The 15,193-nt window shown below is 49.0% G+C and overlaps 1 protein-coding gene across 1 annotated transcript; it reads left to right on the top strand.

The window, feature by feature from the left end:
* The first annotated feature begins 301 nt into the window (after positions 1–301).
* PLA2G12B (phospholipase A2 group XIIB) lies at positions 302–11,440 on the top strand. Its single transcript, XM_072870938.1, has 4 exons — positions 302–536; positions 6,900–6,988; positions 8,579–8,744; positions 11,322–11,440. Exons 1-4 carry the CDS (start codon positions 302–304, stop codon positions 11,438–11,440), a joined length of 609 nt encoding a protein of 202 aa, XP_072727039.1.
* The last annotated feature ends 3,753 nt before the right edge of the window (positions 11,441–15,193 follow it).

The following is a 15,193-nucleotide window of genomic DNA, read 5'->3' on the forward strand; positions in this document are numbered from 1 at the left end:
CCCAGGGAGCAGTCCCTTTTGGAGAAGTTGAAGCCCTGATGCCACAGGGGCTGAGCCTGTTCCAGTGCGATTGTGCAAACTCAAACCCTGGTGTTTCTCTGCGGGACAAACTTGGCCCAAATCTTCATGGTGCACTTTGCACTCTGATTGTGGTGACCTCATGCCAGCTCCCTCGGCAGTGTTTAAAGTCCAGGGGAGGGGGGTGCTTACCTGCCTCCTACGCACAACATCTCTCTCCCACTCCTCCCTGCCTGCACATCTGCCTGGACAAGGGCTCCAGGGCCTGGATCTGGACTGCAGCATGCGGCTGCTTATCGAGGCAGCAGTTCTGTGCCTGACCCTGGGCTTCGGGCAATGCACCAAGGAAACAACACAAGAGAACACCGTCCACCAATCTCCCCAAGCAGAGTCATTCTATTCAGACTGGGGCATCGGGGCTATCCGGGACAGCTTTGAAATGGTTAACGGCTACTTCGACTCCTTCTTGGAACTGCTTGGGGGAAAAAACGGCGTTTGTCAGTACAGATGTCGATACGGTAAGTGAACCTCACTGCTGCCGGCTCCTCTCTCCTTGCCCTTTCCCCTCTTTCCCTCTCGCGCGGAAGCTCGCAGCACTCTCCTTCCCCAAGACCACAACCAGCTCCTATCCGTGACCTGACCCCTGCTATGCTCGGCACAGAAAAGTCACCGCAGAGAGTCACAAATTCTCTGCTAGTGCCAGCACAGGCACACTGAACCCTCATCTTTCCCTCTCGCCACGAACAGCCTGATCTTGAAGCCACTATGCTGTGTGCAAGGGGACAAGAGGAGAGGACACAGGTTTTACAGGAAGGGCATATAGGTAACCAGGCTGCCCAGCTGCCTGGACCCCTGGAGAGAAGGACCAGGGTAGGCAGCGAGGCCCCAGAGGGGAGGACGAGCAGCCCGTGCAGACCTGACTCAGAAGGGGTTGTTAGTATTGCCAGTGGCCCTAATCTCAGCAACCTTCGGAGTGTCATTTTTCAGCAGTTGCGAGTTGGCTAATACTGTGGGCCGGAGGAGGGGAGATAACAGGAAGGTAAACGAGACCTGCTGTCACCATGGAGGAACCTTTAGCACTCAAAGCGGAATGAGGCAGCTGCTACTTGCCTTGGACTTTAGAGTGGTTTACCAAAAAGGAAGAGTTTGGTTTGTCCTGGGAGCAGGACGAAGGGGGTGACATCTCAGGGAGGGCAGGGCAGGAGGAGACTGGGCGCGCAGAGGTGCAGTGGGGCAGGCCCCTATGGGGCAGGTCTGTGGGGTGCTGGGCAGGCGGAGGCACAAGCAGCACCAGCCATCACCAGGGTAGCTGCTGAAACAACAGGTAGCTGCTGTTTGGGATCAGCAAGGAGGTTTCCTACAGACTGTGTCCTCTCCCCAGCCTCCTACAACTGTCCCCACAGCAATAACTGTCCTCTGTCACCTCAGCCTGCCCATCCACAACTGCCCATCAGCCCTCTTCCCCCCCGCTTCATCCCACCTCCCTAGTGACTGCCCGAGCAAGATGCTTGCGAACACAGAGGCGATTGCAACCCCTCTCCTTCCCTGAGCATTGGTTTTCACAGACACAGACTCCATGCTTTGGAGAGATCCCACTGACTCAGTTTCAGTCTGCATGCATCCCATTTCTTCCAGAACGCGGGCTGCAGCCTGCGCAGGGCTGTCTGTAATGCTCCCCCACAGATGCAACCGGAGGGAAGCATCTCCCACCCCTCCCTCAGGCCAGCAGCGGGGGTGCTGGGAGAAACAGGGAGAGTTTAAAATCAGCCTTGAAGTTGTTGGGTTTGTTTTGTTTTAAAACAATGTGTATACATATGTCCTCCCGTTCCTGCCAGCTCTGCTCCCCAGGCCCCATGCTAACAGCAAACAGGGAGCGGCCAGCCAGGCACCTCAGCCCCATGCACCTGCAGGGAGCCAGGCATCTCAGCCCATCACCTCAGCCCCACAGTGGCCCTGGTCCCTCAGCCCTGCAGCTTTAGTCCCTCAGCCTGGGGCCCCATGGCTCTCCCCAGCCAGGGCTGCCTCTCTGCAGCAGCTCAGGTGGGCCACGGCGGCTCTGTGGGGCACATTGCCTCTGTGGCGCACAGTGTGCCCCGGGGGCACAGCGTCTGGAGGAGGAGACCCCCATGCACACCACAGCATCGGCCCAGCGCACAGGATGAGGCCATTGCCCATCAGGCAGCCCGCCCTCAGGCCCACGCTGCGGCAGCCCCACGCCGCGTGTGACAACCTCCTTTTAGGTGCACGCCATGCTCCAAATTCAGAGCAGAAAGGGACTTGCTCTTCTTAACGTAGGGACTGAAAACCCTGGTAGTGGGCATAATGTGGCTGGTACTGCACTGTGCCTGAGGCAAGGTTTGGGAACGCTGATATTCAGAGCTTGTTTCAGGGAGTCTCAGGACCCCAGACAGGTTGTTTTTGGGATCAGATCCTCCCTGATCCCAAGACCTCTTGGAGAGGTCGTCGCTCTTGGGCACATCCCGAGGCTGGGGCTCTCCCTGCCCCTGTCCCCGCTGCCCTGGTCCTGCACTCTGGCCAGGGGGAAGAGCATCTCCACAGAGCAGCGCAGATGCCTGCCTGCTCCCTGAGAGCATCCTGCATCTTATTGGAGAAATGCTTTACCTAGGAAGGAAAACACAAGCACATCGTTAGCCCTGTTCTCGCGTCCTCTGCTGAACAACTCATTAATCACTGGCTGAAGGAGGAAACTATTGAAACGCTGCCCGGATGCCTCCAAGGGTCTCACTGGACCGCTCCAGGACCATTTGTCTGTGCTGGTCTCTAGCACAGACATTGCAAACTGCAAGTGGAGGAGATGCAGAGACGATCCTAAACCAGTGAGGCCAGGTGTCTGTGCCCAGAAGAATGAACACAAACAATCTTTACCATCCTGCTGCTGAATCAGGGCCTGATTGCTTTTTCCCCAGGCATGAAGCAAAAATTATGCCTTCTACTTTCTTTCATTTCAGCCAAGAGACACCAATAATAGCTTATTTTGCCACGATAAAGGTCAGGACTCAGCTGTGATTGCCACATCCATCTTCAGCTGAGCACGAAGCACTTGGCTCTTCTGGCTGTAAGGCTCTCCTCCTGATTTTTCAGCAGCTAGTGAGGTCTGAAAACAAACAACTTGATGGATTACTCCCTTAAATCAGGACATTAGGGTTGTACTAGCGTTTGCTGGCAAATATCTCCTCCTGCTTACAAAGTTTCTCTGCGCATCTCAGGGGGAGAAAACAGCTTGAACTGGGAGTAAATCCCTTGATAGCTTCCTTGAGCTGTCTGGCCAGGCAGGACTTCAGTGTTTTGCCCAGCATTTGGCCCTGAGGGCCTTACGATGAGGAGGCACATCCAGCCTGTGGGAATACAGCCTTCAAAGTCAGGTTCTCCAACACAGCACTAAAAGGCTGTGGAATGGGCAACATCTGCCCAAAGCCTGCTTGTCTGGGGCAGAGAAATAACAATGGACCACTCAAAACAGCAAGGAGCCCCAAGACCATCTATTCACCCAGAAATACATTCACTTCCCCCTGCCAGCGTACCAGTAACTGCAGCATCTGAGACCTCCTGCACTGCCAGCAGCTGTTCTAGCCAGCTGGCTGTTTTCCAGTCTCTTGGCATAGCTACAACAGCCTGGAGATATTAAAATGCATCAGGGAAACTCGCTTCCCATTAGAAGCTCAACTTCAGTTCTCCTCCAAGGCCATGCCAACAAGGCAGTGCCCTGAAGTACATCTTCTTCCAAAGAACAGGCTTCCTCAGCTGATGTGTAGAAGCTATGCTTCTACACATCAGCATTCCTCTTCAGCATGCTGCTGGGCAGGTCCTGCTGTGCTTGCAGCTGTTTTCTGGTATCTCTCCCCGGTGATGCCCTGCAGCAAGCAGGCAGACCGCAACTGGCCCCTGGTGAAACACAGCTAGCAAAACAGCCAGTGTGACCCACCAAGTCCCTTCCCCATCACAGACATGCCTATAAGGATGGGCAAGCAATAAATGATAACAAGAGCACTGAGTCGATGCCCACGTCAGGAACACCTATTATTTCTGCTTTGCTTTTGTTTTCCTGTTAGCTGGAAAACAAGATGTGGGAGAGAGGTTAACTGTGGTGTCTTGGACTTTATCTAGCTGAGAAAGAGTTCACAAAGGTGCACTTTACAAATGATTAAGCTTTGTTTTTCAGAGAGGAGGGGGGCAGGTTTCCTACAAGGGCATAGCTTGAGGGCAGTTCAATGTTTTGTTGATCACCACAATTCTCATGTGAGATTTTTTTTTTTCAGGACAACTTTCTAAGACATTATAATAGCTGTAACTTCAGCTTAATGGAAGGTTTTCTCTGGAAACTCAGTTATCTCCATATCCCCAGACAGTCTTACTCCTACTCTGACTTGCCACCTTATCCCATTAATTGACAATGTGCTGCAGGAACATAACTTATCGTCAGTGTTACAAGTAGGTCATTAAAATTTGACCCCATCCTGCAAAATCCACCTTGGACTTTGAATGTTCCTCTGCCTCCTACCTCAGTTCAGGAACATTTGAATTCTGAGTCCCAATTCTCACCCCCTCCCAAAAGAGCAACTAGGCTGTGAATCGCACTGAGACCTGGGTGCAGCCCTCCTCTCATTATATTGCTTGGGAGCCTTGGGTTATGGATTCGGCCCATATATAGACATAATTCCTTCTCTCTATAGCACAACCACCAAAATAGTGTAATGTGCAATGTGTCATGAACTCAGAAATTACCTTGTGTCAGCATACCTCAATGGACTTAAGTTATGTTTTGGTACAAAGATAATCCTATAAAGATGGTGTGCTGCAACCAACCGATCTGTGTGCTTCGTCTACTGTTAGCTCGGCTCCACCTCCTCAAAATAACAATGCTTTCTGCACTAGAAAATTACATCTGGAGCATGAAGCAGATCTGACCTATTCAAAAGGGGCCAAAAAGGTAGAAACACAGTAGTAACCACTGTACTGAGAAATACCTACCCACACAAATGCCATCACCTGGTGGTAATGTCAACTAGAGAGCTTTATCTTAGCTTGCAGACAGCTAAATCCTTGGTGCATACTGCATTTCTGGAGGGTTGGAGAAAATTGGCTATTGACATCTCACAGCTGGACAGAATTTCAGTTTGTTTATTTGTTGCAAATCTGTTGTTTAAACAAAACTGCTCTGGCAGTTTTTAATTTAGAAGGTACTGGGAACATTCCTACGTAAGACCTTTTGAGGCATTTGGCTGTGAGGTCTTCTCGAGAACACAGTAGATTCATGGCTATATTAACCACTGGTACTTTAGGTACCTTGACAGAAAAAAAGGAGAAAAGTGTCTTAAATGGTTATCTGTGCTGACAAGAAGAAAACAGTGGAAATCGAGTTTAAAAGAACCCAAGCCTGCCTGAAGGGCTAAATTAGATCTATTTTATGTCTATATAAATTCTCTAGCGGTGCTCAGGGAAGCAGAAACTTAACCCTAGAGGTGATGGACTTACAGAAGGCTCAACTCATATGTGTTTTTGTTGCAGCATTCACATAGCTTATAAAGTTTTCCCAGAGCAGGGTTCAAATGTCTTGTTTTAACACCTCACTCTGCATTTGAGGTCTCCCTTTTATAAACCCAGCTGGGACAGAAAAACAGAACAAGCACTGAACACACATCAAGGGACAATACAGAGAAACCCAACTCTGTGAGGGGCAGCCTCCACAACTTTTCCAGGGGAGAATCCTTTCCCACCTTTAAACAAGCTCCTTGCACAGCGGGGTCAAGGCACAGAAGCAGCCTGGTGACTCATCCTCCCCAAACAGGAGGTGTTAGGTTAGATGGAGATGGGCATTGAGGTAGGGATGAGAGAAAGAGGATGAGACAGGGCAAGGAATAGACAGATCTCCTTTCCACATGGACAGCTTCCACCCCAACCTTGGGCCCCTGACACCCACCCCAACCCCTGACACCCAGAGCACTCTATCAGCCATACACAAAGCCCCAGGATGGGCTGGCAGGCAGATAGGAGGGCTTGCACACTTTCAAAGCAAAGTAAAACAGATTAAATTGCTGCTGAAGCTTCTGTTAGCTGACTGTCTGCTGGACTCTTTCTACATTGGGTAAATAATTATTCACGAAGGAAATTCTTGCTCCTGTATGCATATTAAGCAGCATACTAAGGGAAGGCAGAGATAAAGGGTTAGCAACTCTTTGCAAAATGTGACAGTGCATCACCACATGCAGAAAATGGACCAAGACATCCTGCTATTCAAAGCAAGATCAGACATGCAAGGTCTAGCACAATTTTGCAGATCCACAGCTCACTGACACTCTGAGAGTGAACTGAGGATGGAAAAAAATCCCCTTGCTAAGCTAGTAGTTTAGCTAGTAGTTTCTTGGAGGAGTTAAAAACACATCTGGGTGATCCCAGCTGTGCAGAGCTCTCAGGAACCACGTGAAAAAGCTCCTAGGAGATTTGGGAGGTCTGAGGCACTAGCTCCAGCATGGAGGGCTGCCCAACTGCAAAACCCCATGCTGCAAAGAGGGACTTGCCCATTTGTAAGAGCTGGGGAGAGTCCCAGACCTAGGGACTGGACTCAGACCAGTTTAAACATTTGAGAAGTGCTGGGGACCCAGTCCACACACAACACAGTGCTCCAGTAGCCATGCCAGAGGAGGTATGACCTAACTCAGGCTCTAGAGCCTCAACAGAACTGATCTGAGAGCAGGGCCAGTGTCTCAGCAAGCTCTAGTACCTATCCTTCACTCCCTGCGTCTCCTGGAGGAGAATGAAATGTTTGGGGATGCAGACTGGAGGGGAGCTGCCTGACACTCCTTGCTTTTTAGTGCTACTCTTGGGAAGATTGGCTTTCCTAACATTTTTCCTTTCTTTCTCAGGGAAGGCTCCAATGCCACGACCTCACTACAAACCCCAAGAACCCAACGGCTGTAGCTCCTATTTTCTGGGGCTCAAGGTACCCGAAAGTGTATGTACTCCCAAGTGATGCAGTTCTCTAATCACAGTAACCAGCTAATAACATTGCAGAAGGAAAAGGCTTAGCTGTGCTATGCCTTCACCCGACTGTGTGATGGCTTCTCTTCACATCTGAAGCCAGAGCTCTGGAAAAGGGAGGAAATATCACTTATGTGGTGTTAGGGCACAAGCTATCTGCCTGGGACTGCCAAAAGACATGGCTGCCTGCCAACGGCAAGCAAGGCAAACATGTCAGTCTGAGCACTGCCTAATTTACCATCAGTCAGGGAGGCATTAAGATCTCAGCTGCTGGTGGCAGCAAAACAGGAATCACGTAGACAGGAGTTACTTACGAAGTACTGGCCTGTTGCTCTGGTTGTCTTGGTAGGTACCAAAAGAGAAAGTTTCCTGAGCAGGTTAACACTAGAAGAAGAAAAGAGGATACCTGGCCAAGCAGAGCATCAGTGTGGAGAAACACATTTTTATCAAGGCCCTGATCAATCCCACGCCCTTGTGATAGGACAGGGAACACACTCAACGCTGGGCAGCTCAGTGACATAGCATAATGTGCAAACAGCAATACTTGAATGCATTCTCCACACCTGGCCCCTCGTCCTCTCCCATGCTTTTTGCCTGTGCCAAGCACTGAAATAAACCTGCGGGCTTTAACACCCACTTGTTATTTTAAAGGCTATTAATGAAATCATATTAGAATCACCAGGAAAAGCACTTCAGGAGGCTCTAAGAGCAGGAATTACTATTTAGCTCATGCATTACTGCTGCCCATGAAAGCTGCAGCAATTAGGCAGATTCCTGCTCTGAAAAACCCTCCCTTTACAGCCCATTTTTCATGTTAGATTAGTTCCTTAAACTACATTTCATTGCAAACCTTGTGGGCATTTCTGTGGTACCTCCTCCTTATGCAGGCAGTCATGAGCGCTGAGCGCAATGAAGAAAAAACTAATCTCCTAAATATTACATGAGGAAGGACAAAAAGAGGAAGAATTTATAACAAGCTAATGAGTCCAGTCTCTCCAGGAGACAGGCCTTCTGCCCCATCACCCCCACGGTTATTAGCTAAGCTTGCTGTTTACCTCCCAGCAAGCAGAACTGCCCTGACCAAGCTGTATTTGTCCTTGGCCTTGCAAGTGCATCTGTGAGAAATAAGGCATTAATAACACTTATAGCGGATTTATTAGGCCAAGAAGCAGCACCTGTCAGGTTGTGGGAAAATGGGGAAAGACAAAAGGGGCCTTTGCTACTGCTAGCAAGGACAGGAAGCTCTCTGGTGAGCTCTGACAAATGAGAACTAGCAAATGGTCATGGAGGGGCTGTTCCCCACCTCTCTACCAGAAGTTAATCCCCCATGACAAACAGGAGAGAAGGGAATGTGGTCTATCCTGCATTGGACCTGCATTACTGTCGCCACTTTCTTTACATGGTGAGGAAGAAGCATATTTTCCCTCCTGCTGCCCCAGCTATCGGGGGTAGTAGCTTCTGGAAAACAAGCCAGCTGGGCTCTGCAAAACCTCACCCAGTTGCAGCTGTTCGAGTCTGAGGCCAGGAGGCAGCCAAGGGACACTTCTTTTCCGTCTTTCCCCAGCTAGATTTGGGCATCCCTGCCATGACCAAGTGCTGTAACCAGCTAGACATTTGTTACGACACCTGTGGGGCCAACAAATACCGCTGCGATGCCAAGTTCCGCTGGTGCCTCCACTCCATCTGCTCCGACCTCAAGCGCAGCCTCGGGTTCGTCTCCAAGGTGGAAGGTAGGCTTCCCAGCTTGCATCCCCTGAGGAGGGAACAAGTGATGGCAGGGGGGAGAGAGTGGGCAGGGAGCCCTTTCCTTGCCAAAAGAAACAAAAATCTGCAGTAAGGAGCAGCACATCTGTCCTGTACTTGTCACAGATGGGTCAGAGCTGAGTGAGAACACACAGTTCTGAGAGCTGCACACACACACACACTTCTGTCCCAAGACTGGACACCTAAAATTATTTATGCTTGGAAAACATTACAAAACACATGTGGACAGAAGAAAAAAACAAAACAAAACAAAACAAAACCCCCCTGGAAGCAATTCCTTCAACCTTTGGATACCCTCCCTGAGAGCTCAAACACCTTCACGGGAGATCAAAAAGCCTTCCAGAGCCAGTAAGCCACACACTGAAACCTGTATGTGGCCAAGGGCCAACAAACTGGGAGAGCCAAGGACAGGGTCTCTCTGGGATCTGGTTCACAGATAAGAGATGACGGTGGCACCAGGGACACACCACAGTGTGGGTGGTGGCTCAGCCATTGCAGGGAGGATCTGGATTGCTCAGAAACCCTCGTGCTAACAAAGCTCCAGTGACATGTCAGCAGCTCAAGAGCCACCCTAGTTTTGCCTAATTTTAAAAGTCTCAGTCTGCAAGTTTGAGAAGAGCTTTTTGGTAAAGGCTGTATTTGGTAACCTCTGCGAAAGTTAACACACGAGATAGCCCAAGCCTGCCTCTTGATCCTCTGCGCCAACATCAAGCACCTCTGCACTGTGTGAGGAGGGGGAAACATCTACCCCACCACTACCAGAGGTAAGCCATGGCAGGAAAGCCTCCCCCAGGCTGCTCCTCCTGAGGCCATTTCAGAGCGTCCCCATCCTCTGTAAGGCAGGTATCCATCTCTTGCAGAGGGGCTGTGTGGCAGTAATGCGGGACAGGCAGAGATAAGACCTACTGATAGCAGGTGACACTGAAACAGTTAAAGATATTTACAGGAGATCTGGTCTTCAATCTTGGCAGAGCCCTTGAGAACAGCCCATTCCCAAAGCCGAATAAAAGTCTGGTGGTGCTACTGAGTTTCTCCCAGCTAACTGCAGCCAGCCCCTCTGGGTTCATCCCCACTGCCGATGGCCTGTTGTAAGGTACAGTTAAGTGTGCATTTGTTTTCCAAAGGTGCAGCCTGATTAGGACACATGGACAAGTCTGCATGACACCGGTAATAGTGCAGATGGCTTTCTACCTTGTCACAGATAAATCTTTAGAAAGAGTGTCCAGGCCAGCAAGAGAAAACAAAGACATGGACTGAGATATAAGTGCTACAGGCCAAGTACAACCAGTCTTTCACAGTCACCTTTATCTACAAGTCCTCGTGCAGCTAATCTCTTCCTATCTCTTCAGATTTTCCCCTGCCAATTTTTCAGATCACTCCTCTTCCCTTTCTGCCTGCAGCAGTGAAGCCAAGAGACAAATCCCAGGGAGTTAGGGTGGAGCAGAGCCCACACTCCTTGGCTGAGCCAAGCCACCTCTGCCTATAGTCAAGTAGGACTAGATTCCTCAGCATCTCTGACTTGGTTGCCGCAGGAGGCACAAGTGCGGTTAACACGAACGAACCTCTGAGCCATCCTCTTGCTCTGCCTCCTTTTGCCTTGTGCTCTGTACCTGCCGCTCCCGGTCCTCAGGGCTGCTCAGAGCAACTCCTGTCGCACAGTCTGCCTCCTCCGCTGCCATCCCAGCTCTTACCTGGGATCCTTTCCACTGAGTCACCGGGAGGTCAGAGAAAGCAGGCAGGGGAAGAGCAGCTGTACTCCCTTCACGTGGGCACAAACATCCCAGCTGCAGCAGTGCCAGTTAACCAAAGCCTCGATTTTCCCACTGACTCACTACAGCCTCTCCAACGCCTGCCAGCCGAGCAGACTCCTAAAGCAGCAGGAGCAGAACGAGGTGGTCGGAGAGACTGAGACGGGAGGAGACAGTCCCAAAGGCAAGGCCCTTCCCAAATCTATTACACATACAAGCAATCAGTGTTAGTGCCAGTGAATAAACCCTAGAAGTCCTGGTATTAACCTATTTATTTATTGACAAGCAGTTTCGGGCTTATTTTTTGGGAAGAGGAGGAGCTGGGAGACCGTATCAACAGCTCCGCTGCTGCAACCACCGTAGGATTTTTCATGCTGGCTGGCAGCTGGCATTGTAACTCCCAAAAACCAGAAAAGGTTGGTTAGTAGTGGCTATAGGCAACTGTGGGGAGAGGGAGCCGGGAAAGACAGTGCTGTGGAGGTCTTCTGGGAAATGTGCTTGGTAAACAGAACTATTTGCAGTGCCCCAAATGATCCATCGACCAGAAAAGCCTGAGAGAGGCAAGAAAGGAGAGGGGTTAGAGGGGAGAGAAGTTAGTGCCAGGTTGGTGCCACCCTAGGGAGAAAAGAGCCCCCAGTTCAGCAGAAGGGAACCTGTGGATTTATAAAAACACAATACTCAGAGAGAAAAAGACAGCCCACGCTTCCAGCTGCAAATACCACACAAGTCAGCGCAGGGCTCAGGCTAGGGTGCTTCGCTTGTTACTTACTTGCCTGATCTTTTCCTTCTCTGCAGCTTGTGAATCTGTCGCAGACACAGTATTCAATGCCGTCTGGACCCTGGGCTGCCGGCCCTTCATGAACAGCCAAAGGAGCGCCTGCATTTGCAATGAGGAAGAACGAGATGAATTGTGAGGAAAAGCAGATGCCTGGCTTCCATGAGCCTGCTGCCAAGCGTCCCCTCTCTGATACAGCACTTCAGCACAGTGATTTCTATCAGCCCTTTGGCCTAGCACGGGATGGGGGGACCTGGGCCAGGCAATACACATCAACTACAGCTTTTGGGCAGAGGGCAGCGAAAGGGGAGACAGCCTGTGGATACTGGGCAGCGATGCATGCTGTCCACCACAGATGCTCTTCAACAGCCCCACCCCTTTCCAAGTCCATCAGCCTGAATGATCCAATGCAATTTTCTCTACAGACTGATCAGGAGAGGCAAGCAGGATGCAGTGCTGGTTATAAACAAGGGGCTTTACTTGTTTGTTTGCAATAGACACATGTGTATTAGCTCCCCCGCCCCTTAACTCTCCAATTTGCAGTGCAAGGCATTAGGTTTCTGCAACCCCTGAAAATCCCAGTCCATGGTTACGCTATTTACATTTTTCCATCACTGGTGACAGACCGAAGAAGAGATGTAATTTGCTTCCAGTATGTTGCTCACACCCATCCCTGACACTTTCCATCCTATCATTACACACCCTGACAACCCTGCTTATTTAAATACTTGGTGGATCCTAAAATGATTTAAAACATCCAGGGATTTGATAAGCATGAGAAGGACTTTAAGTGTTTGGGATACAGGCACAATTCATATTTGGGCAGAGGGAGACCAAAGCCCATTGCATCTGAGATGTGAAATCACAGCACTCTCCCACAGTCTCAGGAGAGAAAGCTGCTTTTCTTTTGCAGTGTTGTCCAGGTCTATTTAATTATTTTCCTCCTATATAATTTAACAAAGCTCTTCCCTTAGGATCCCTTTTTACACAAAATGGCTGGGTATCCACCTCCATCTTTTGCACGAGGGAAACAGGAGGCTCACAGTTGCCTCGGATGAGATATTCAAAATCCTGGAGGCTTATCTGTCAGGTGGCAGGGCTTACATGCTACCTCTGTGGGACAGAGACACTGCCAGCTGAGGAGCAATCAGCAGCCTCAGACAGTATTCTTTCTAAAACGTGGTTAATGCTTCCATCTGCTATCTGGAGCTTTTACTGCATGCAAAATTAGAATTTAAAGTGGTATACGGAATTTCATCTACATGTAACATTTGCAGACAGCTTTCATCTGTGTTTCTTGTTGAAAGGAAGTTGCTACTTGGTGCGCGTGCCATGCCACATAAATAGCGTCTTCTGCAAACATATTTATGGTTATGTTATTCCATCTGCCACAGAAAAGTTAAGGCTACAGAAGGATGATTTAACAAGAATGGAAAGAGTCTGTCTTAGTTACTTTTCTTCTAGTTTGTGTTTAAATGCATGCATAGAGATATAAATTATTTAAGCCTCATATTCCTGTTCTTGCCAGTCATCTTTGCTTTACAGTGAACAGCAATGAGACATTCATCTGGCCCCAGATAGACTGAAACAACAAGAGCCCACCAGTATTAAGACCAGGAAAATGGAAGTGACCGCATGAGGGGTACTGGGATGTTTTCCATTAAGGAGGACCTTAATTTACACTGATCAGATGCAATGACATCCTTTCCTAGCTGTGCTAATGCCACTGGAGAGCGAATACCGCATTGCCAAGGTTCATCGCAGTGTGTGTCTATCAGAGCATGAGGCTGGACAGACAATATGATCATCCCTTTAAGAAACATGTATTTTTTCTAGGGATGGGATGGAAACATTCCTCATTCCAGACACTTCCCAAACTTTGTATTTCATTGGTGAAATGATGCCTGTTGCCAGTTTTAAACGTGAGCATACCCTTATGATTAAATGACACAATTTAAAAAAAAAAAAATCTATCTTGTCTACGCTCGATAGCCGACTGGCTGGCAAATGTCTTAAAGCATTTTATAGTTCAAGTGATATAAGATTAAAGTGAGGCCAAGTAACTGATGACAGATGATGATATACACTAGAGAAATTGAAGGGTTCTGAACAAAATCTCTCTATCCACACACTGATGCTTTGGAGACATCACTAATAGAAATCATAATTCTTCACGCTTTCAGACCACCGTTCATCCCGAAACACTACAGATGGCTGCATGCAGGGCAGCTACTGAATGAGTGCATTTTTCACTACAAAGTTAAGCTGTTCCCCATGTAACCCCATGAGCAGCTCTACAAGGAAACTTTTGAACCTTCAAGTGCTGGCAGTGACTCAAGAAACCACCAGATAATCCTGCACAGGAGAAAACCAGTGCATGAACTACAGTAAAACTTCTGCAGCCAAACTAAAAATCGCTTCCCCTCCACACTGCTCCTGGTACTCAGTGGCGTACAGCCCCTGAAGCAGCTGATCACGGGACTCTCCAGGTCAGTGCACAAACCCTGGGTCATCTTCATCCCTGTTCCCTGCTCTGAACAGGAAGAAGACACTGTGCTCACCCAATGGCTTCCTGTTGGCTTTGTGTATTGGCAGGATTATTTGCAACTCTTGCTGATGTTCAACCCATTCGGCCAGCGTGCCCTCTCCTAGTAATGGTTCCTCAAACAGCAATCTCTGTGGTTCTGCTAAGGACATAAAAGCAGGGACTAGGACAGCAGGTAATAGGTGTTTCCTCCCGGTCGTCCAATGTTCAGACTTTCGCTTTACATCCTAAGAGAGAATGAGGTGGCACCAGCCAGAACACTAACCGCACACACATCAGGCAGCACCCATGCAGCTCAGACTTTGAACTATGGTTGGCAGCGCTGGTCGGACCCTCGGGAGCACTGGTCAAGTACGGTGCCTTCTCACACACGCACTGCCTGCTTGTGCAGTGCGTTTTGCTCACACTTTGTGGCGTGACAGATTAAACAGACTTGGCTCTCAGATGAGTGTGGCCTTTGATTTCATGTCCAGGCTATAATGCTGACAAAGAAGACAGATGGAAGCAAGAGGGAAACTGGGGAGAGCTAAAAGACTTTGAAAAATGGTTTTGTTTGTGCCTAGCAGGCATCCCTTCCACATCAGAGGGGGAATGGCCACAGGGCAGTGGCAGACAGTAGACCTACTATCCTGCTTGCAGAGCAAACTAAACACCTTCCCAGACTGCTCCGTTCATATGGCCACACAAACCAGCGTTCCCTCCTCATTACTCTTACAGATTATTTAACTAAAAAGCTTCAGAGTGGAAAGGCTGCTTCATACAAGTCAGGAAGAACCAAATAATGTGCACAATAACTGAAATAGGCCAGGAAATGAACCTCTCCCTCCACCACTCCCCCACGTCCCTTTCGCATGAACAAAAACCACCAGTTGCCTCTCCAGCAGGCACCAGCTAATTAATTTCATCTCCCAGCTCTTGTTTTGTCAAAACAAGTATATTTAGCAGGGGCTGCCTGAACAAAGAAGTGACAGCAGGAAATTGCCCGTGTGGTCCTAATGCAGACGTGAATCAGCAGAAGCAGAAAACGCACAGCAATGCAAGAAGGCGGCTTTTTAATTTCTTTTTCTTTCACATATGGTTAGATAACATATGAAAAGTGTCTTTCCACTTATACCTACTTATCATCATAGAAACATTTTCATTTATTCTAATGTACACATGTGCACACACATGTTCCCAAACTGGAAAAGCAGCCATGAAGCCATTTAGAACAATCGTGAAATTCCCAGCCCATGCAAGGCCCATTCCTCACTGGAATCTCAGTCACCAGAAGAAATAAATCTGTGAAATGGAATATTGCTGAGGTGATTTGTGACTCGCTTCTAAATGGTCCCTTCAAGCAGACTC

This window comes from Ciconia boyciana, chromosome 8 (genome assembly GCF_034638445.1).
Source record: "Ciconia boyciana chromosome 8, ASM3463844v1, whole genome shotgun sequence".
Lineage (NCBI taxonomy): Eukaryota > Metazoa > Chordata > Aves > Ciconiiformes > Ciconiidae > Ciconia > Ciconia boyciana.